General features: G+C 38.6%; 5 protein-coding genes across 6 annotated transcripts in view; 2 read left to right on the top strand and 3 right to left on the bottom strand.

The window, feature by feature from the left end:
• The first annotated feature begins 463 nt into the window (after positions 1-463).
• LOC148729256 (uncharacterized) lies at positions 464-3,117 on the top strand. Its single transcript, XM_088762552.1, has one exon. It carries the CDS (start codon positions 596-598, stop codon positions 2,288-2,290), a length of 1,695 nt encoding a protein of 564 aa, XP_088618678.1. The 5' UTR covers positions 464-595; the 3' UTR covers positions 2,291-3,117.
• LOC148729257 (uncharacterized) lies at positions 3,031-7,040 on the bottom strand. Its single transcript, XM_088762559.1, has 5 exons — positions 6,754-7,040; positions 5,901-6,033; positions 5,541-5,680; positions 4,917-5,094; positions 3,031-4,784 (listed from the first exon to the last, which is right to left on the bottom strand). The coding sequence occupies exons 1-5, from the start codon at positions 7,012-7,014 to the stop codon at positions 4,525-4,527; spliced, it is 972 nt and encodes a 323-aa protein (XP_088618685.1). The 5' UTR covers positions 7,015-7,040; the 3' UTR covers positions 3,031-4,524.
• Positions 7,041-7,268: 228 nt separating this feature from the next.
• Positions 7,269-9,079, bottom strand: LOC148729258 (uncharacterized). Its single transcript, XM_088762562.1, has 2 exons — positions 7,899-9,079; positions 7,269-7,396 (listed from the first exon to the last, which is right to left on the bottom strand). Exons 1-2 carry the CDS (start codon positions 8,533-8,535, stop codon positions 7,311-7,313), a joined length of 723 nt encoding a protein of 240 aa, XP_088618688.1. The 5' UTR covers positions 8,536-9,079; the 3' UTR covers positions 7,269-7,310.
• Positions 9,080-10,436: 1,357 nt separating this feature from the next.
• Positions 10,437-13,365, bottom strand: LOC111329087 (chitin deacetylase 7). The gene is made up of 2 exons (XM_022933686.2): positions 12,562-13,365; positions 10,437-11,435 (listed from the first exon to the last, which is right to left on the bottom strand). The coding sequence occupies exons 1-2, from the start codon at positions 13,011-13,013 to the stop codon at positions 10,718-10,720; spliced, it is 1,170 nt and encodes a 389-aa protein (XP_022789421.2). The 5' UTR covers positions 13,014-13,365; the 3' UTR covers positions 10,437-10,717.
• A 5,150-nt stretch (positions 13,366-18,515) lies between these two features.
• LOC111329077 (leucine-rich repeat serine/threonine-protein kinase 2-like) overlaps positions 18,516-21,281 on the top strand; it is a 21,404-nt gene continuing 18,638 nt past the window's right edge. Inside the window, exons 1-4 of one of the 2 annotated variants that reach the window (XM_022933679.2) lie at positions 18,516-18,640; positions 18,820-18,909; positions 19,623-20,034; positions 20,614-20,995. In XM_022933679.2, coding sequence (XP_022789414.2) covers positions 19,632-20,034; positions 20,614-20,995 — 785 coding nt within the window. In that variant the 5' untranslated portion in view covers positions 18,516-18,640; positions 18,820-18,909; positions 19,623-19,631. The remainder of the gene's footprint in view (positions 18,641-18,819; positions 18,910-19,622; positions 20,035-20,613; positions 20,996-21,281) is intronic. The other variant, XM_088762550.1, reaches the window with a different exon arrangement.

Raw genomic sequence — 21,281 nt, forward strand, 5'->3', positions numbered from 1 at the left:
CCAATAGAAAAGACCAAACAATACGCAATAGCTAACCGATAACTCCTAAACAAAGAAAGAACAGTGGTAATTCCCTTGTGAACCGGTACACCAGGACAGAACCGCCTTCGGGGACGGTGAAGCATCTGAATATTTTCTTTCGAAATTGTATAGATTAGTAGGCTGCAACAAAAATTTATTGGACGACGTTTAGGGTTTAAAACAGCAATCTAACCTGAAAAAAATGTATTTATTCCGACTGTTTCGGAAAAAAACTTTACAAATCTTACTTGTTTATCTCGTAAGTAAACGATGGTGAAGCGCTTTCCGAGCTACACGATTCTTCTCCCACTGCTTTCACGCTTATAAAACAGGAAACGAGCAAAAGGAGGAAGGTGTGGCAGTTTTGAATAGCCATTTGACGAGGTTCAATCTGCTCCTTGTTCGACAATTTACATATCAAAACAAAGAAAATTTGTTCCTCTTATGGCAAGCCGATTGTAGCAATATTCAATAAAGGAATATTTCAATTCAAAGAGCCTATTTTAGTTCAATTCAACGAATAAATTTTGGTTCAATACGGTATTTTTTGGTTCAGCATCCGATTTTGCATTCAATGCGATTGCTTCTTCAATTCAACAGCACATTTTGCGTTCAACATTTTCCATTTCGTTCAAAGCGATTTATTTTCGTTCAAAGATTCATTGCACAGCGGTTGACCGAAACAAATTCGTCCCCAGTCTTCATAGAATTCTCACTGGCCTTTATAGCCCGCCATTTTGAAAAACAACGAGCACTTGTCTTGCCTTCATTATTCATAATAATGTCTTTACAATCAGATTTTAATGCTGACGAGGACCTATCAACATTTCTTCACACAGTTCTGGACAAAGCAGAACAGTCTTTACATGAAAACTGCTCCTCAGATAGCTTGCAAACGCAGACGGTTGTCGATCAAACGATTAGCTTGCTTCGAACCTTGGCTGAAAATGATAATGACTTCCAGGATACATGGAGCTCCCTTGCAAGTGCTTTTTATGATGTTTTCCAATGCTTGCAGGAGAGAAATTTAGATCTAAACAACAGGCCAACTTCTGTTGCTCAAGTGTTAGTTGCCTCTATGTACACAGGAAGAGCTGGACGTCCATCATTTAAAATTCCACAAGAAATGCTAGAGGACCTTAGAGGTTTCGGTTTTTCGTGGCAGAAAATAGCGGATATATTGGGGGTGTCGCGATGGACTATCTACAGGAGAGTTCAAGAGTATGGTCTAAAATCTATGAGTGATTTCAGCTTGATGTCTGATGGAGAGTTAGATAACATAGTATCAGAATACATGAATCAACATGGCAAAACAACAGGGCAGTCATACATTACTGGGTACTTGAGGTCAAAAGGTTTGAGAGTACAAAGGAGTAGAGTACGTGAGAGTATGGCAAGGCTAGATCCTGAAAATGCAGCATTGCGCTGGGGTGCAGTTGTAACACGAAGGACTTACCTCGTGCCTTGGCCTAATTCCTTATGGCACCTTGATGGGCACCACTCTCTCATTTGCTGGGGGCTAGTTGTTCATGGCTGCATAGATGGCTTTTCTAGACGAATAATGTTTCTTCATTGCAGTCCAAACAACCTATCAGAAACTGTACTATCCCTTTTTTTAGATGCTGTTGAGAAAGATGGACTGTGGCCTTCCCGCATTCGTGTTGACAGGGGGGTCGAAAACGTTTTGGTTTGCGATGCCATAGTAGATGCAAGAGGGGCAGGTAGGGGCAGCTTCATTGCTGGGCCTTCCACCCACAACCAAAGAATAGAACGGCTGTGGAGGGATGTGTTTCGTTGCGTTATGCACTATTTTTATTATCTGTTCTATGCTTTAGAGGATTCTGGGAATTTAAACATTGAAGATCCTACGAACATGTTTGCACTGCATTTTGTATTTCTTCCAAGACTTAATAAAGCACTTCATGAGTACCAGGAAACCTTCAATCATCATGGTATCAGAACTGCTAACAGTTGGTCTCCATATCAAATGTGGATGAATGGAATGCTTCATGATGATAATCCGCTATCACATGGTGGCCTTGATGAAGACCCAGATGACCTGGTATTCTATGGCCATTACCCACAGGGACCTTCCCCATTTGATGACAGTGATAATAATGTCACAATATCTCCAATCGAGATACACAAACAGGATGAGGTTTTGCAGATTCTTCAACAGGAAATAGATCCATTGAAACCCTCTACAGACATGGGTATAGACATTTACATTGATGCCTTGGACCTGGTAAACCAAGTTCTACACATGTAATAAACTGTTTTCCTGTGAGATTGCACAGCATATTATCAGATTTTTAACTAAAATGGGATGTACAGGGCCAGAGTAGGATAAAACCAGAAAAATTGGGCATGATAATGGTGTTATTATTCATGTCAATGATAGCACAAAATCTTGACAAAAATTGCGTATTCCAATTGTGAAGCCATTTTTTAATATGACACACACTACTCTGGAGTGACTGTAGTGTTATTAAGCCTGGCGTTCACTATGATGCAAGCATAAGTGAATGAAAGCAAAGAAAAATGTATCCTGTGAGACTTCATGGGACAAAAGGATGGTGTTTTTCTTTGTTGCTAATGATAACAATAATAATCATCATCATCGTTCCCTCAAGATTACTTTCCCTATTGACTTTGCCTATGCTAAGCGTTATGTGGATGTCTTATGTTTATGTCTATCTTATGTCACATGCTTGACTTCATTCCTTTGTGCCCTCCTTAGTATTCTGTTATTCTTATCCTTCCAACGTAGAATTTGGCCATTTGCCCTGATGAAGGGCAAGTTGCTCAAAAGCTAGGCTTAATGTAGGAGTAAATGCTGATGAAACAAAACAAATTAAAATCAGAGCGAGCACTATACCCACCTAAACTAGTACTTCTATAGTCTTGCAGTCATTGATCCAATTGTCTTTACTTTTGCAGTAATGCAGTTCTTGACCACATATTTTTTGTACAGTAACTGAGACAACAGTAGATGCATAATTGACAATATTACCATGTATTTAAGCGATCTTTATTAATCACATGTACCACAGAATAAAAACACCAATAAAAGTCTATTTTTTTGAATTTTTCAAAGTGCTCCCACTCAACCAATGAGCATAATGTAGTACTAAATAGTTTTAGTTCCTAATAAATCTTTTGTTTTCTTCTAATTATCAATACTTAGTAAAATAGTGCTGTTTGTTTCATTGGCTTAATGCAAGCACTTTATGAAAGGGAGTAAAATAAAAAGCAAGAAGCACTTTTTTGAATATCATAGACGTCATTATATAAAGTTCTTCACAACATGATGAAATAAAGTGTATATTTAATTAAAAGAACAAATATCGAATTTAAATACATGGAGAAACACAAACTCGGGAAAAATCTGACTCCCAGATGGGATTTGAACCCGACCCTCCATGATCTAGTCGGATGCTCTAACCACTACCGGAGACTCAATAGTGAGCAAGGGCCAGTCTGTGGGTCTTACATGGCAACACAGCCAAGTTCTGACTGGCACATGTGAACTCACTAACAGCATGCTGTCACATTAAAGGAGCACAGTCACGGCTAAACAGTTTGAAAAGTTTGCAATCCGTGTTAGTCTTCTATATTTAACCATCCTTGTTCCTTTGTGGTATATTATTGTCTTGGTGGTGTTTTTCTATCTTAAGTTTGTGAAGTCTTATTTTTCAGGTTTCCTTGAGTTAAACGGTAATTTTGCTAATGGCCAACATAACTCAAAATACTGTGACTGAGCTCCTTTCATGTATGAATTCACTAACAACATCACAGTGTCACATTGAGGCATATCTAAATGTGACCACTCCACCTCCAAAGTGATTTTTTTCCGAGTTTGAGTTTCTCCATGAAATAATATGTACATGTACATTGTATATTGAAATTCTTAAACTGTAACAATTTCTTCAGTGATAAACCTATTATCTTCAATGTATATCTGACTGTATTCGCAGAGCATGTCCGCAGTTGACTCTAGGACAGTCCCAGTGGCCAGGAGTGTTCTGACCACCCTGTGGCTAGGAGAATCCCCCCCACGCAAGCACGTGACAGGGGTGTCTCTAGCCGGGGGCCATGTCAACAAAGAACATTCAAGCAAGCTAAAACAACTCAAGAAACTCATTATTTGTCACTCAAATGGCCAAGTCTAAATAAGAGGAGGTGTCCGTATGAGACACCCTCCCCTGCCCCCCCTGCAAGCCACCAGCAGATAGTCCATGGACTGGGCCATTCACCTGAGCCAGCCGTGACGACAACCTGCAGGCATATTCTTGCGAATATGGTCAGATATATATAATATATTAATAGTCCTTTGTAATGAATATCACAATACCTTGTTCTATGCTCTTGACATCTATAGTACTATTTTTAAAATTGGCATTTTTTAATATTTGTATTAATTATTGTGCAGAACATTTGCTGTTGCCAACAACCAAAAACAAACAGAAATAATAACTATGATCCAGACATAAAATCTGCTATTCACTTAGTGCCAAAAAATGTGTTAAGAAATGCCATATCATATAAAGAGAAAAGCACTTCAGTGGCAGGTAGCTGTACATTCAGTGCTGGCCTTGGCAACCTGAGACAGCCAATACAGGTGTTTGCAGAGGGCAAAAAAGAATCTTGCACCTCATGGAATTGAATGCTAGGATGAATGTGGAAACCAAGAACAGGTTCCTCATCTGTGCCAGTCACAAATGTTAAGATGCTTGATAATGACAATCCATGTCTTCTTCCGCCTGAAAAGAAATTGCAGCATACATTTATTTTTGCAATAGACATTGTTCACAGACAAACTTTAGTGGGGTAAAAAGAATCACACACTTTCTCTGTATTGATGTTGTCATGAATGTTGGGTTTAATATACTTACTTGCTACTTCCCTCATGTATTTTACAAATGCTGCATACACTTTGTTCTCTAGGGAACGACTGTTTGACCCTTCAGGACTAAATTCAGGCTTAAGCAAATGTACCAGCTGCTTCACTGTTAACATGTGGTCTGGGTTTCGTCTCAACAAGTGCAAGAACATTGGTAACTGACATCCAATCTGTGAAAATGTGAATAACCTCATTTAACACATGTATTACTTCATGGTGTCTTTAGAAACGGAGATTTAAAATAATCGAGAGTCCTACATGTACCTCACTTCAAAAATGAGCTTACGCTATCTTAAGGTCAGATTCTGTAAGGGAATAAATATCTACTGCTTTTTACCAAAAAGGACTAAATGTATAGTTTCAAATACAACACATCAAGATTGAAGTTTGGTTTAGCTAGGGAAGTTTTGAATGAGTTACAGTCATTCAAATTAATTTCATAAAGAAGTTTGTAGCATATGCATGTATCAAGAACAAGCCAGGATGGCTGCAGGCCTGGGAATGGACTCTTTTAGGGACTGGCCTGTATTTTGAGATTTGGAGCCAGCTTATTGTTCCTGGGAAATGAGTTGTATTTTTCAACAGCAAACACTCAAAACAGTATATCAACACCCACCTGGTGTATTCCAAGACATTTGAGACCATTTTGCAAGTGTTGGATGGCTGAATTTGGCTTTGATGAAGTGGAAAATATTTCTTCCAGGATCTCCTCTTCCAAAAAACGAGGCAATTTTCCATTTTGGAGGATACTTAGTCCTGTTATTAGAAAAGGCAGATTTATATAAGCATTCATGGAATGAAAACATGGAAACATGAAAACAGTTACTTGTTGAAGGTATTTTTTTCTCAATTTTAGTTTTTTATTTTTCTTATTTTCTGTGTTATACCTGGAAACTAGCTGGTGATCTTTTTTCACAAAAGCCAAGCATATATAATAATAAAACTTGACTTGACTTGAAGATTATTATATTCTTACCAAGTATTTTACCAACTATCTGGTAATCTTCCGCCAGATGATCTTTCAGTCCTTTCTCAAAATATTTGGCATGTATTTCGGAAAGAACCAGTCTGAAAAATTCTTTTCTTGGGCCGCCTAAATCCTCAGCTTCCTAAAATATAGACAGTAAAAAAGTGATTGTATTTATGCCTATCAAGAGAGGGTTTGCATCAACACTGTATATGGGCTACAGTGCCACGTTTGGTCTGTAAATGAGATTGGAAAAATTGTCAATCATTTTATGCTATGTTGATATAATTGTGTTTCACCAAAATAACACACTTTCAATGCTGGACATAATGTAATTTAAAAATAGTATAAACTAAAAATGTGCAAAAATAACCAGTGGCTTAAGAACCACCAGGCTACAATTTACCATTTAAGCACCCACTGAGAAATTACATGTAGACTGGTTCTCATATGACAGGTTTTACTTATAAGCTTTATTGGGTCATTGTAAAAACTTACATCATGAGTTGAGTCTGAGTACCAAATTTACTGATGCAAGAAAAATGTCTAATTTAGGATTATAATTTTGTACTCAATCTATCTTCTACAGTGATACTTACTGAACATTGTAATAACTTACCAATGAATAGATCAGTGATGAAAAAAAAAACATTGTAATAACAACACCATAACAGATATATAAGGACAATACATTTGGTTTGCAAATAAGTCTTTAAGAACCAGTTAAGAACCAGCTCTGCCCACTTTCTCACCACTTTAGCCTGACTTTGAAAACTAGTGGTTCTTTTATGCAGGCTTTTACTGACTTATATACGATGTCTAAAACCATATATCGGAATAACTGAATGTGGTATTTACATACCTCCCCATAAAAATCCACTTGTAGAGTTTTTTGTAAATCTGATAAAGCAACCTCTTTTAGTTCTTCAAATGCCGTTTCGAGAATACTCTTCCTGTTAACTAAGATGTATTGAGTCATTCCTTCTGACACTTCTTCGACTCTTTGCACTTCCAGATTTCGTCCTTTGACAAACTTGTTTTGGATTACTCTTAAGATCTCACTTGGATTAGATATGTTATTTTCTTGACAGTAGGCCACAGCTTCTTCAGCAAGTTTGTCCATTTCCGGACAAACTTGGGAGGTGGGTTGGTTGTTGTCAACTTGGGTGGATTGGCTGTGTTTTCAACTTGTGAGGTGAATTGGCTGTTGTCTACTACGGTGGATTGGCTTTTGTCAACTTGGGAGGTGGATTGGCTGTTGTTTACTCGGGTGGATTGGCCATTGTCAAGTTGGGAGGTGGATTGGCTGTTGTATACTTGAGTGGATTGGCTATTGCCAAGTCGGGCGGTGGATTGGCTGTTGTCTACTCGGGTGGATTGGCTATTGTCAACTTGGCAGGCAGATTGGCTATTATCAACTTAGGAGGTGGATTGGCTGTTTGATACTCGGATGGACTGGCTGTAATTCACTTGTTCATTCTTGCCCATATATGAAGTTAACAATTCTAAAGGGATTGAAATTACACATTGAAATTATATGTATATTTTAGTAATGCATGTTAACAGGTTAGGGGTTACTTTATATTAATTCACAAGAAAATATGTAACAGGACAGAGTGGAGACTGCATGGAGTTGCAATAAAGGCTGCTGATTGCTGGCATCACTTTCACCAACCAATCCAATGATTGTGAAATATCATGAATATGAAAGGCACTACCTTACATGTAAATAAATCACTGTTTTCTACTTTTTCAAATAAAAAAAAAATAAACTGCATTATTCAGTAATCTCTAGTTTTTATGACATATAATTTGAGTTAGTACACTTTCATAATATAGGACAAAACAGATAAGATTGTACCAAATTCGGGTAAAAGATTTTAGGGGAACAGAAGGAATTAATATTACTAAATCATAAATAATACCACCCCCTCATTACAAAACAGCATACATGTATTTTCTGCTGATTTTTCATTCTCAAACTTATTCGACGACAATATGGCTTACCATCATAACTGCTGTCGTTGTTTTCTAACAGGCATTCAAAGCCTGGTTTGAGCTTGACATAAATGGAACCTTGGCCAGCCACAACTTTCAGCTGCTTGTATGCAAATGAATCGCAGGTCACTGGAATCGACAGCTTTCTTCTAATGGCTCTTAGAAAAACGAAGTCAGAGTCTGTAACAGTAGGGAATTTAACCCTCGTTACTTCGCCTAATTTCCTTCGAATATCCGCCTCAGAAGATTCAGGGGAGAGTTGAATAAGCCCGCGAAGCATGATCTTGTCGTCGGATATCGTCCACTCATCTTCGTCCTCTTCACCTAACGACAGCAACACAAACTCGAACGCTTTCATGTCTTCCTTCTTAGCCTTTTTCCTCTGCCCTTGGTCATTGGCTGTACTGGTAGCTCGTAATCGTTCACGCTTATTCAACCGCTTGCCAAGACCAGATGTACTTGATTGTGACGAGTTTAGCATTGACCTCGCTCTTTGCAACGCTGAAAACAATCTATTTCCACCAGAACTTGAAGTTTCAGGCCTTGATGTCTCAGAGCTAGCATTCTCGTCGTCTAAAATCTTTTTCACAAGCTCTGAAGCTTCTCCGAGGCAAGACGACAACTTCGTAAGAGATGAGCGATCCATTTATAGCAAGAATATCTGACCTGACAACTGCTCGTTGTTTTTCAAAATGGCGCGAAAATGACGGGCTGTAAAAGGCCAGTGAGAATGAAGACTGGGGACGAGTTTTCGGTCAACCGCTGTGCAATGAATCTTTGAACGAAAATAAATCGCTTTGAACGAAATGGAAAATGTTGAACGCAAAATGTGCTGTTGAATTGAAGAAGCAATCGCATTGAATGCAAAATCGGATGCTGAACCAAAAAATACCGTATTGAACCAAAATTTATTCGTTGAATTGAACTAAAATAGGCTCTTTGAATTGAAATATTCCTTTATTGAATATTGCTACAATCGGCTTGCCATATCCTCTCTTTGATTTTGGCGGTACATTTTCAATTTGCGCTTGCGTAAGAGAGAAATAGCCCAAGACTCCTTGCTCGGTCTTGTTTTGACCACGAACGCCTTCTTAATTTTGACGGACCCGCTCAGGAAAAGGTGAAAATGACGAGGGAAAAACTTTACTTTGTAGTACGAAAATACACAAAATGGAAAGCCATGATATTATAGTTCGATATTTCGGAGGTACATTGTTAACTTTTTATACAGAGAGTCGGCAAGATGATATAACATCCAAAAATCGCACTCGATTTGAGTGGGCTGATGAAGTGGGCGTGGTCATGAAATTCAGTAAGAGACTATTTGTACCCCGTGAGTTTAATATGACACTTTATGAGCACTTTAGGTATCTTTGGCGCTATTACAGTCTCGTGGCCATACCTTTCATGCATATGGCCAGTCGGGGGAAAACAAATGAACAATCGAATCTGGGTACAACGTAAGCGCTACTATTTTCTGTCGCCCTCGGCAGCAGTAGTCTAATATTTTTATTTTGGCATCATTTAGGAGGGCAAGGGGGGTTACACTTTTATTAAATACAAATATAGGGGCAAGACCGATACAACGTAAATAAGTAAATTTTAAGACAGAGCACTATATTTCGGCTGGCCAAACCAGCCTTCTTCAGGTGCAGTGGGAATTAACCACTGCTCCTGAAGAAGGCTGGTTTGGCCAGCCGAAATATAGTGCTCCGTCTTAAAATTTACTTATCTACGTTGTATCGGTCTTGCCTCTATATTTATATTTCATATTCGTTATTTCGGACCGATTAGATCATCGCTGATCCAACGTACAAGAGTAGGAGTATCGTCCACGGTTGCCTGTTGAACATTTCACACTTTTATTGTCTGTATGTCGGTGAAGCGACATCTTAAACTGGGTTACGTCTCTGGCCTGGTCCATCAATCTACAAGCTGGGAAAACCTGCATCTTAAACCTTCAGTGCAGCCAACGGTGACCGTATATCCCAAATCTGTCCGTTAATCAAATTTTTTAAAACTGCATGGCTGGATTTTTCCAACCAAGACATTGTGGCTGGTCTCGTACCCGGACCTTCCACGGCCAAGCCTACATTTCAGTTACACGGCAGGATCTGGGAACAAGGTTACTATACTGCCCCAGTGATACAGAGGTTCCACCCCTTACTCCCCCTTGGTTACAACTTATGGTTTTATAGGAATGGAATGTACTCTGTGGTACCAAACATTTAAAATGCCCATCCTGTAAGAAAACTTCATTCCAATAATCTGGCTAGTCTCATAAATTAAATCATGCAAACGAAGCACTGAAACTGAAAATATTGTTATCTTTAGGTAGAGGACACCGGTTCATGTTTTTTAAAGCCTTCATTCAGTATCTAGTATATCAATTTAATACTATGAAGAGTCAGTCCTTTCCAGTTTAGTTCGTGAATAACTAAATTAATCCAGCCGGCCAGCTCAAAAACAAAATCAGCCAAAATTTCTGTTGTGAGATGTTCTGTCCAACTAGTACAGCATCCAAGAAGGGATTAGAGAGAAGCCGGCTGTATTTTCATCCTTTATTTCTTATTCAATAACTACACTTTTTATCTGAACATTCCAGTGAGTTCGTATTAACTTCAGTGGGAGATACCGATTGCTCTAGACCATTGACAATCAATTGCAACTGCAAATTCATACAAAAATTGCCATTCATCTGGATCAGTAGGTTATAAGAAATGCCTCAGACATTTTTTAATCTAATAAAGAATTTTATCAATAAATTTACGATAGATTTATTGCAGCTAAAACAGAGAATTATCAATCAGATCATGGGACTTAAAGAGTTAATTGCCATCTGGATCAGTAGGCGATGGGAAATGGGGCGGACACGGAGTGCACGTGCGCATGTAGAAATCTCCAGGCTCAGTGTAATGACAATTATGGGCTGTTTCCTCAGTACAGCGTGGCTTTGGGCGGCTCGGACACTGCCAGGGCGCGAAAGTCTTCGCCTGTTCAACATCTTGGGGATCTTTCATCCAAGCAACGATCTGAGACGGCGTTAAGATCCAAACATCTTCTAAATCCAGAGCATATTTGAGAAATTGTTTAGCTGCTTTCATGTGATCGGGTGTTGTAAGGAAAAACGTTGGGTGCATGTGCATTCCAAAGGGTGCTCTGTTTGTGTCGTAGTGGTAATGGAAGTTTCTCGTCAAAATCTCTAACCAGACTGTGTAATTTCCAGAAGGATCGCAACCATCCATCATTGATGCACATGTCGAGTGGTCTTTGTTCATAAGGTTGACGTTAGGCACCTCCCACAGTCCTGGGTAGGACAACTTGGGACACGGTTCATCAATAGTGGGACAGGTCTGACTTGACAAGTAGTCCAAAGTATAGGGGTACATGGGACCCTTTCCATCAAATATGACGTTTGCTGGCCAAGAAAGGTCATAAGTGAATTTACCAAATTTACTCGTGTACAATGCCTTGAACATGTTTTCTGTAAACATCAGGAACGGTGCTCGAAATCCAATAACTTCATCGTAAGGTATGTTGGCAAATCTGCGGGATGACGTAACTTTGTAAGTGACCAGTCGTTATTTACTGCCTGGGAAGGAAGGGGGAGGGGTGAGGCGGAAGAAGTTGAGTGAATCAGGGGGAACGTGGAGGATCAGTCGTCGCCAACAGGGTCTTAAGGGGGGACTACAGACCATTGGCTGCCAATAAGAGAATATTGCTTTGCTGCCAATTAACTGTGAATGAGGGGGGAGTCATAAAAATATTACAGAACCTCATCGGGGGTCAGGTAAATTTTATCGTTTGATTGCGCAATCAAATTCCTCCGACCCCTCCCACAAGTTCTTCCGAAACCTCTTCACCCCCCCTCCCCCACCAAGGTGATAAATAATTACCGGTCCCCTACTCTCTAAGTACTTTGTGATTTGTGCGTGTTGAGTAGAGGTCCTTGAGAAGGAGATCGGATGCGGTCAAAGGGATGCTTTTTTTCTAAAAGCTATAGGACAGATCAAGTACTCACAACTCTCTACAGGTACGTGTAAAATCGGTCAAGAAAGTTCTCGTTTCCCGTCATAAATTATAACGAACATACAACCAGACACAAAAAAAGAAACAACGAATGGGACAATTATATATTTTAAGTAGTTGTAGCTGTAAATTCGCATCTTCGGATCATATCGAATATGTTATGATACGGAGCATCCTTGACGGAAAAAAAAAACAGTCTTGTCTTTACACGTAATTGATAACAGACATAAATAATTGTGATGTTTTTACGCGAAACTATGCGCGGAGAAATTTATATATTTTGGCCAGAGAAATCAGCCGAGAAATAAAACAATTTTGCTGAAGCGAAGATCAGAGATCTTAACGAGCTACTTTGACCGGGATCATGAGTAAATTGCGCAGATTTCTGCTGGGTTTCTGCTCGGGCATATTAGCATTTAGATGTCACGCAATATTCATGCAAATTTTTCGGGAAAAAGAAGTGTTTGTGTATTTGCCAGTCCAAAGATTATGGCAGAACTCGACAAGATCTAGGGCGAGTAAAGGCGATTCTGCCATGTGAAATAAACGGTAAGAAAGTGGAAAATCACGCGTGGGCCTGCCTTACCCTGGGTATTAGCGGGGAAGCGTGTGTGACACGAGAAAGTTGCTCAACTTCACTCACCGATGCAAAATCTCTTTTTCTCCATCAATTTCGTTCTTCCATTCCGTGAAATTTGCTCGTTCCCAGTACGTGGTGGGCTCCTGATGTGTTACGGTGTGATCGGCAATCTCGTACCCCATGGAATATGCAGTTTCCACTAAGAAATAATCCGTGTAGTTTTGACAAATGAACAAGGTTCCCATAGCAGAGCAGTTGTTAGGATTACGTAGTTCGTCGAAGAGTTCATTGTATAAGTCGAAAGATCGTTTTTCGAAATCATCATCGAAAGTGACCATGATAATTTGCGGTGTTTTCTCAGGAGGCAATCCTCCCGGAGGACTGCGATCTTCGCTGCATCGGCAGTCTGGAGGTAGGCATTTGTTAGGATCGCAAGGCTGCGCCGGTTCGAACTGACCTCTAGTCTGCTGAACTATGAATATCGAGAAAAGCCACAGGAAATATTGAAGATTCATCGCTGTTAGCTTTCCCTGTGTTGGAGTGGAGCAGATATCCCGAAGTTTTCTTGCAATGTCTACTAGGAGTGGCAGGAGTAAGGCTTTATTAACTGTTTTCGACTTTTCGCAGAAACTTGAAACTTCCGGGTGAAATCGACCAATAATCTTTTACCTGCAGTTCTTAGTAATCGCGTTAAATGCACGTGATGTGGCAGTATAATTCCCTCCATTGATTGTTTTCGAATTTTCGCAGAAATTTCAAACTTCCGGGTGAAATTGACCAATATCCTTCTATCTGCAGTTCTTAGTTATTATGATGATCTCCTCTGAGCATACCAATTATGTATCGCTTTATTACACTACAGGTAACGCACGTTCCATAAGCAGGTAGATCTGTTCTAAATTGCCATCACGCAGCAGAAGAAATAAAAGGGTCCTTTTCACCACAGGCGTCCCAAGCTCATGTGTCGAGAAAAAACGAAATATTATTTCATGAAAGCTTCAAGCGTTCTGTGACGCGGTGTTAAGTTTGGCAAGGAACCGTGGAGAATTTGAACGCGTTATATGGAAGGATCAGGATAGTATAGCGAACGAAATATGGTCGATTTATAGCCCTTGATATTCCGAAATATGAAAATTTGACACGTAATATTAATAAACTTACTCACTCCTTTTGTGTCCGTCGTGGTTTTGGGCGATTTCTGCTGTTTTGGGCTTGCTTTACCATCACTGTTATTCCTGTTACAAGACAAGACAGAGCCCTCCTCCTTCTTATTTTAGTCCAGATGCAGTGTTTAACATCAATTAACCGCCTCCCGGTTAGCTCAATGCTGAGAGCGCTGGACTGGTGGGCGGGAGGTCGAGGGTTCGAGCCCCGGCCGGACCAACACCAAAAGTGTTTAAAAGTCTACTCGGATAGGGACAAATAAATGGAGGTCCCGTCTCCTGCAAGGTTAGGAATAGGAAGCGTTAATTTCCCACGCACGAGATTACTGTGTGATGGATGGTCCTACCCTGGGGTGGGATGGGATGGGTTGGTTGTTGTCTTGCGTTTCATACCAGCCTCTGGCTCAGGCAATATGGGTAACCATGCCCCAAGTAAAGACATTAAACTTTTATTGTTATTATTGTTATGCAGTATACACGTTTGGATGCTAGTGAGCTAAGCAAGATAGGGCGAAAATTCGTAACCTATCTGCATGACACGACTGTTAACTATAATAATATCTAATACTACTTAAATATAAATGATCAATATAAAACGATAAATGTGTCAATTGGCCCAATACTAAGATGTTTTTTTTTTTTTTTTTTAATGTTCATGATTTACTGTTCGGTTCTTAAAATATCCTTAACTTAAAATGTTCATAAAATCCTGTTCATAAAAACCAAATCATAATGTCATTAAAATTCTTACGCTGTAACCAGTTTAAATGTTCTTGCAATGTTCAGAGTGCTATACTTGATACAGCTTTCTGCATTCTCAGCAATATTTCTTTGTATCTTGTACCAAAGAAGCCCTTCATTTCAGTTTCCATGGCTTTAGACCATCCTCCAAGTACATCTATAATGACGTTTACTTGTGAGATCTTGTATCCTGGGTGTTGTTTTGTCAGCTCAAGTCTAAGGGCCGATTACATGAGCCGAGCTAGCCCGGTTAGCTGGGCTGATATCGTTTGTTTTCACGCTTTGGCGAACACCAAAACAAAAGAAATCAGCCCGGCTAACAGGGCCAGCCCGGCTCATGTAATCAGGCCCTAAGTGCTCCATACTTCTTGGTCTTTTCTTTGTCTTTCTTGTCTCTGTTGTTGATCATGAAGGGCAGCTCATTTCCACCATAAGTATTATTATTATTATTATTATTATTATTATTATTATTATAAATACATTTGCTCTGCTCAGGATGGGAATAAGTTCGTCCTTAAAGCTCTTTTTTATTCGGAAGGCCAAGAAGTTAGACGTTATTGCCTACCGACCTTCCAGTTCCAGGTGAAAATGACCAGCAAATCACGTGATGTAATAGGTATAACACCTCGAGCTCTGATCTTCTTCGAGCTTTACCTCAAGAACCTCGTTGGGGTTAATCACCGTAAAACGGCAAAATAATTTAACCGTTCGGTGTAAAATAATAAAAGTTAGCCGTAAAATGTATCTCTATACCGTAACGGAGAGAAACTAATCGTTAGCCGTACTAAAGCAAAAATTTTGACCGTTAGCCGCAAAAGCCATCACCAAAAAGAGACCGTCTACCTTCTTGAGTGGGAACATCTTCGATTACCCCTAGTCTCTTCACTTCATTAAATTGTCGTCATGCAGCAGTAGAAATAGTAGAAAGGGTTCGTTTTATTGTATGATTGAAGAGACGGTTTTTTTTTTTTTTTTTTTTTCTTTTTATAAAACCAGTAAAATCCTTCCCTGTATTAGTAGCCTTATTTGTCTTTGGTGAAGTTCTCATTTTGGATTTGTAATTTTTGAGTGGTTTTTAGTTCTTCCATCTTCAAAACAAAGAAAGTTAAGGAATTAAAACCAGCATGACCCCGCTATGAGTCATCATTCATCATCATAATTCATCATTCTTTTATTCACACTTATTCTACTAAAAATACAACAACGAGAAAGAGAAAAAGTAGAAAAAAAAAAAAAGAAGAGAGTTCTAACTATACATGAATTTACACAAAGCAGTGGAAAGAGTGTGTAGTAGCCAAAGGAGCCAAGCTTTCGAGTTGGCCACTACCACAGAGCAGTTACGGATGGGTGAAAGTTAAATACACTTCAGGAGATAGCACATATACTAAATAGTTAAAATAGTAAAATAGAGCTCATGATAGGTTAAAGTTGTTCAAGATGTCTGCCTGCCAAGTAGGAAGAGTTTATATTCTTTTTTAAAGCTTTTGGCAGGGAGACACTTTATTTTAATAGGTATCGTTTGCCAGATCTGTGATGCCACCACACTAAATCTTGCTAGACCATAATTGGTTCTAGAGAATGGTCTGTACAAGTTTTGATTAGTGGCATACCTAGTAGAGTAATTATGGACAGCTGAAGCTGGTTGGGCTAGATCATAGAGGACTGGAGGTATATTCTTTTTTTGATATTGAATTTTATGCACAAGAGAGCCAATTTTTAATATAAAAATATTCTCTAATCTTAAGATTTCTAATAGTGTGAAATATGGTGTAGAACTTTCTCTTTTGCTAGCAAAGAAGATGCTGCGGAAACCGTTGTTTTGACTTATTTTGATTTTATTTAACCTGGTTTGGTATGCAGTTCCCCAGCACATCAATCCATATGTTAGATATGGATATATGAGAGTATAGTACAGTTTTTTGAGTGTGCTCACAGGTAAATAATGTCTAAGCTTAAATAGAATTCCAATGTTTTTTGTTATTTTATTGTTTATGTGCTGGAGCTGAGCATCCCATTTTAAATGTTCATCAATAAAAACCCCCAAATATTTTATCTGAGATTTTTGTTCTATATTGTAAGCTGTTATTCTGATATTTGTTCTCTTTTTAAGTGAAGTAATAATCATATAATTAGTCTTCTTGAAATTAATTGACAGCATATTTGCTGCACAGTATTTTAAGACCTTTCTAAGTTCTTCATCAATAACTGATTGGAGCTGCTCAGGGTCTTTTCAAGAATAAAACATGTTTGTATCATCTGTAAAAATCCTAAAAGTTAATTTCTCTGAAGACCTAGGCAAATCGTTAATATACAACGGAAACAGCAATGGACCCAGTGTGGAGCCTTGGGGTACACCGCATGTAATAGTTTTCAGGCTAGATTCTGTATTACCAACTTTGACATATTGCTTACAATTAGTTATATAGCTCGAAAACCATGCATGGGGGACTCCTCGGATCCCATATTTGTATAATTTTCCTAAGAGAATATGATGGTTAATTGTGTCAAAGGTCTTAGAAAAGTCTAAGAATATACCGCATGTAATTTGTTGACTGTCAATTGCTGACTTCAAGTTCTCAACAGTTTCGAGAATTGCATATTCCGTGGAATATCCCTTTCAAAAGCCAAATTGATAGTTAAAAAGTAGACATTCTTTTTCTAAACAGGACACAAGCTGGTCATATACTATAGTTTTTCCAGTACTTTACTGAACAGAGAAATAACTGCTATTGGTCTATAATTACTTAACTCAGATACACTACCGCTTTTAAATATTGGGGTTACTTTTGATATCTTAAAGGCTTCAGGAAACTCCCCTGATGATATTGACTCATTGTAGATCTCAGTGAAGGGTGCAGAGAGCTGTTCAGCTGCAAATTTGATAAGCTTATTGGGAACAGTGAGTGATGCCTTATTTTCTTTTAGCCCAGCAAACAATGTAAATACTTGTGCTAGTGTTACTGGAGCAAGGTAGAAGCTGTTTGATGGTGTAGATTCTATGTGTTGCAAAGGGTCTGTATGATCAGGTTTAATTTTCTGTGCTAAAGTTGGCCCAATGTTGACAAAGAAATTATTGAATAATTCAGCAATGTCCTTTTCTCGTGAATAAGTCCTGTTATTATGAGTAATTTTTGTAGGGAAAGTTTGACCTCTAGTTTTCCTTTTAACAAGAGTACCGATAAGTTTCCAAGTTTGTTTAAAATTATCATTGTACTTTGAGAATAGCATGCCATAATAGTCTGTCTTACTTTTATTCTTAAGATGTGAAAGAATAGCGGCATAATATTTATATTCCCTTTTTTTGGGGGAGTCATTGCTTAAGTAATGTGTACGGTACATTTTCTGTTTCCTATTTACTGATTTTAAAATAGCCTTAGTGAGCCATGGCTTATTAAGTTGCTTCTGTTTGCTTTGGCTAGCCAGCCTGATAGGTGCATGTTTGTCAACAATTTCATTCAGGATATTAATTGTCTCCCTTAGCTTCTCATTTAAATCATTTTGGGGTGTTATATCAAATTTAATATCAGGCCTAGGTACTGCTTTAAGATTATTAGCGATATACAGAGCGGCTCCACCCGCCTTTGTTGGAGAGTCTGTGTGAAATAAATTATAGCCGTTGATATTTACATTACTAATAGAATTCCAACCCAATTTGGTTTCTTTAATTCCAAGAACATCCACTTTGGTATCAATGGAGTATAATAGTTCTTCCAATAAATTTAGGTTTTTAGAAAGACTTCTGATATTGCAGTGAAGAATTGAAAACCGACCCAATAAAGAAACACTGGAACTACTCAAGCGCGGTATCCCATATTTCATTCAAATTCCCTCCATTTTTCTTACCTTAGTTTCTAAATACAACGTTTTCCCCTCACGAATTCATATATTTGAGGGCAAGAATTTCCTATATATGGTGGTCAACATGTAGAAGCTGGGAATCTATCAACTTCCCTTAAGATTTAGCCGTGGTTTTTGATCCATCTATCATGACAGACAGAGACTGAATTTGAAGACGTAAGTGAAATGGGGAAGAAATAATGACGCAGGAAAAGACGTTTGTAAAAAAATATCTTGAAACAAAACTGGGTTCCAGGTTCCGGCTTTGCAAGGTGCCAACTTCCGCTGAAGTCGATCATGTGATCAAACGATCTGGAAGAGAACGTATTACCTTGCTTTCCGTTTCCTCGCTTGAAGACATCTCAAGAGTCTTTCATGGGCTTACTTGGTCTTCTTTATAGGTCAGTAAAACTGTCAGTTTTTCGTGGTTCGCATTCAATTTATATTGCAGTTGTTTCATCTGAGCATAAATTTTGTTTCACGAATGACGTCGTTTGACGACCTCGACGTGGGTTATTATGTGGAGTGAAGTCCACATTTTTGGATGGCGTGTTTAACTTCTAGTATATTTGTGCCTCAGGATGGGAAATAAATTCTTTCCTTCAGAAGGCTGAGGTCACTTTCAAGTGATATTCGTCCCAAATCTGGAAGTCAGCGAAGACCGGCGAAGGTAAACGCTTGCCGGAAGTTCATCACTGAAATTATCTTTTCAGTCGATTCAAGTACAGCTCAGAAAGTGCCTCGAATTTTCTATCTCTTATTGAATCGCAATCAATTTAGTGAGAAAATTTACTTATAGTTTTATTTTTAAGCTGTTCAAAGCATGCCGATGAAGTGAACCTCAGACAGATCGTGGATTCTATCGTTGCTACTTGAATCTAACTTTGGATGGTGTGCGAGTCGGCTAAACTACCGAGTACCAGATCACCATTTGCATGTCATTGAATAAGAATAACGTCGCTTGTGTTATGCGTCGTTCTTCAAAGCCTCTCGACACTTGTAAATGAGGTGGCCGGGTATTCTGAAGTTGCTCCTGTGAAGCAATTTTATGGCCGTTTCCTCTATTTAATTTTTTTTAATTTTTCAATATAATTGCAATTAAAGAAAAATTGTTTTCATTGATAGCATTCGCATTTATGGTGAGATGTTTTGTTTATGGATCGTTAGATCACCAGCCAGTTGATCTCAGATTAGCATAATTATAAGAATTACATAATTGTTAATTAAAAAATGATGTAACATTTAAAGCCAAATACTCAGTCAATTATAGTTGGCTTAGTAATTAAGCATTCACTTCACTTCACTTCAATATTAAAGTGAAGGGCTTAAAATCGATTGTGATAAACTAAAAAACAAATGAATTGAAGTAACTCTTTTTTTAAGACAAAGGCCATGTCCTCATCAAGTACTACTTCAACAGCTGGCCAGCTGCACAAGTTGTGTCGCGAGGGTAATGTAACTGAAATCCGCTTATTGCTTCGAGAAATATCAGATGTCAGCAAATTGGATGAGCGTCTGGGTTTCCTAGGATACACTCCACTTCACGAGGCAACTAACTTGGGACAGACCAGTGTGGTTAGATTGTTACTTCTGTTTGGTGCCAACCCAAATGCAAGAGCCAATGGATTTTATACACCTCTTCACATTGCAGCATCAATGGATAACCTCGACTGTGTTGAAGAACTTTTGAAGTATAATGCTGATATTACTAGCAAGGATGAGTTTGAAAAAACCCCATATGAAACTGCTGTGATTAATAATTGCAAGAAAACAGCTCGCCTCCTCAAAACTGAAGGTTAGTGAAATTAGAGAGAGAAAGTTCCACTAGCTCATATTTCAGGGGTCTTAAAAGACTTGTCCATGGGGACACACCAAAGCATTCTTAAATCTGATTTATTAACTCTTTGGAAATCCAAGAATCATCATCAAAACGTCATCCTCTTAATTTTAATACTCAATGAAGAGGATGGTCCATTAGAATCAAACCTAAATATGCGTTTTTTATATTTACTGTGTTATTTCTCCTTTCCATTTTAAAATGCTGTCAGGGCAGGAGGTAGTCAGAATAAAAAAAAAAATAATCAACTACAGTACTTGGAGGTATCGCACCAAATTCGAAAAAACTAGCCGTAGGAACAAAATAGAGCTAATAGTAGGGAGACTCAGCTTTGTGATTTTGAATTGGGAAGGAAAAGATTTTCCTGCTGAGATTAACTTTTGAGATTTGTTCCTCATTGTAATTTCATGAGCGAAATAATGTGATTCAGGTTTAATTTTTTATTCATTTTTTTTTTTTAGTCTCCTTAAAGATATGTTCTTAATAAGGGTTGATTCTTTTCTTTCCTAAAAGAATTGTCTGTTTTTCTCTCCACAGAGGTCAAGAAAGCGGCCAGAGAGAATAGTCCCAACTTGCGTGCATTACTGACATTAATTTCTCCTCGGGATGTGTTACAATCCTGCTTCAAGGAGGCTGTCCTTGAGGCATCAAGAGGAGGTCACCTAGATGCCATTTGCTCTTTGATAATCTCAGGTGGGAGATACTCCTTACACCTCAAAGACTGCATTGTGCAAGCACTACAGGGTCATTTCTGCGAGGCTGCAGCCATGCTGCTAGCATGTTATGCTTCAAAGCATGATAAAAAAAAGCTTCTCAAATACCTGCTAAAAGAAGAAATGAGCAGAGAGGAAGAGCAGAAGGCTCTTGCGGAATTGCCAGCTGGAGTGTGGCCGACTGATGATGATTTTGCCCGAATAAGGTATTTGGGGCAGATTATTGTAGGCCACATCTCTAAAAAAAAAACCAGTATAATTACCACCGTTCCCCTTTGTATGATTACCAACTCCCCCCCCCCCCACCACACCCTTTCCAACGTACTAATGGGAAAGTGAAGGATTGTGGTGTTAAGGTAGCATCATCATTGACATTTTTTCACCCACCAAGATCTCAGACAAATTGAAGAGTAGCCTAAAATACACACCCTTTTCCATTTCAGTAGTAGTAAAAGTGCCATTCTTTTTTTCTTTGCACATCTTTGTGTTTGA

This window comes from Stylophora pistillata, chromosome 6 (assembly GCF_964205215.1).
Source record: "Stylophora pistillata chromosome 6, jaStyPist1.2, whole genome shotgun sequence".
Taxonomy (NCBI): Eukaryota; Metazoa; Cnidaria; class Anthozoa; order Scleractinia; family Pocilloporidae; genus Stylophora; species Stylophora pistillata.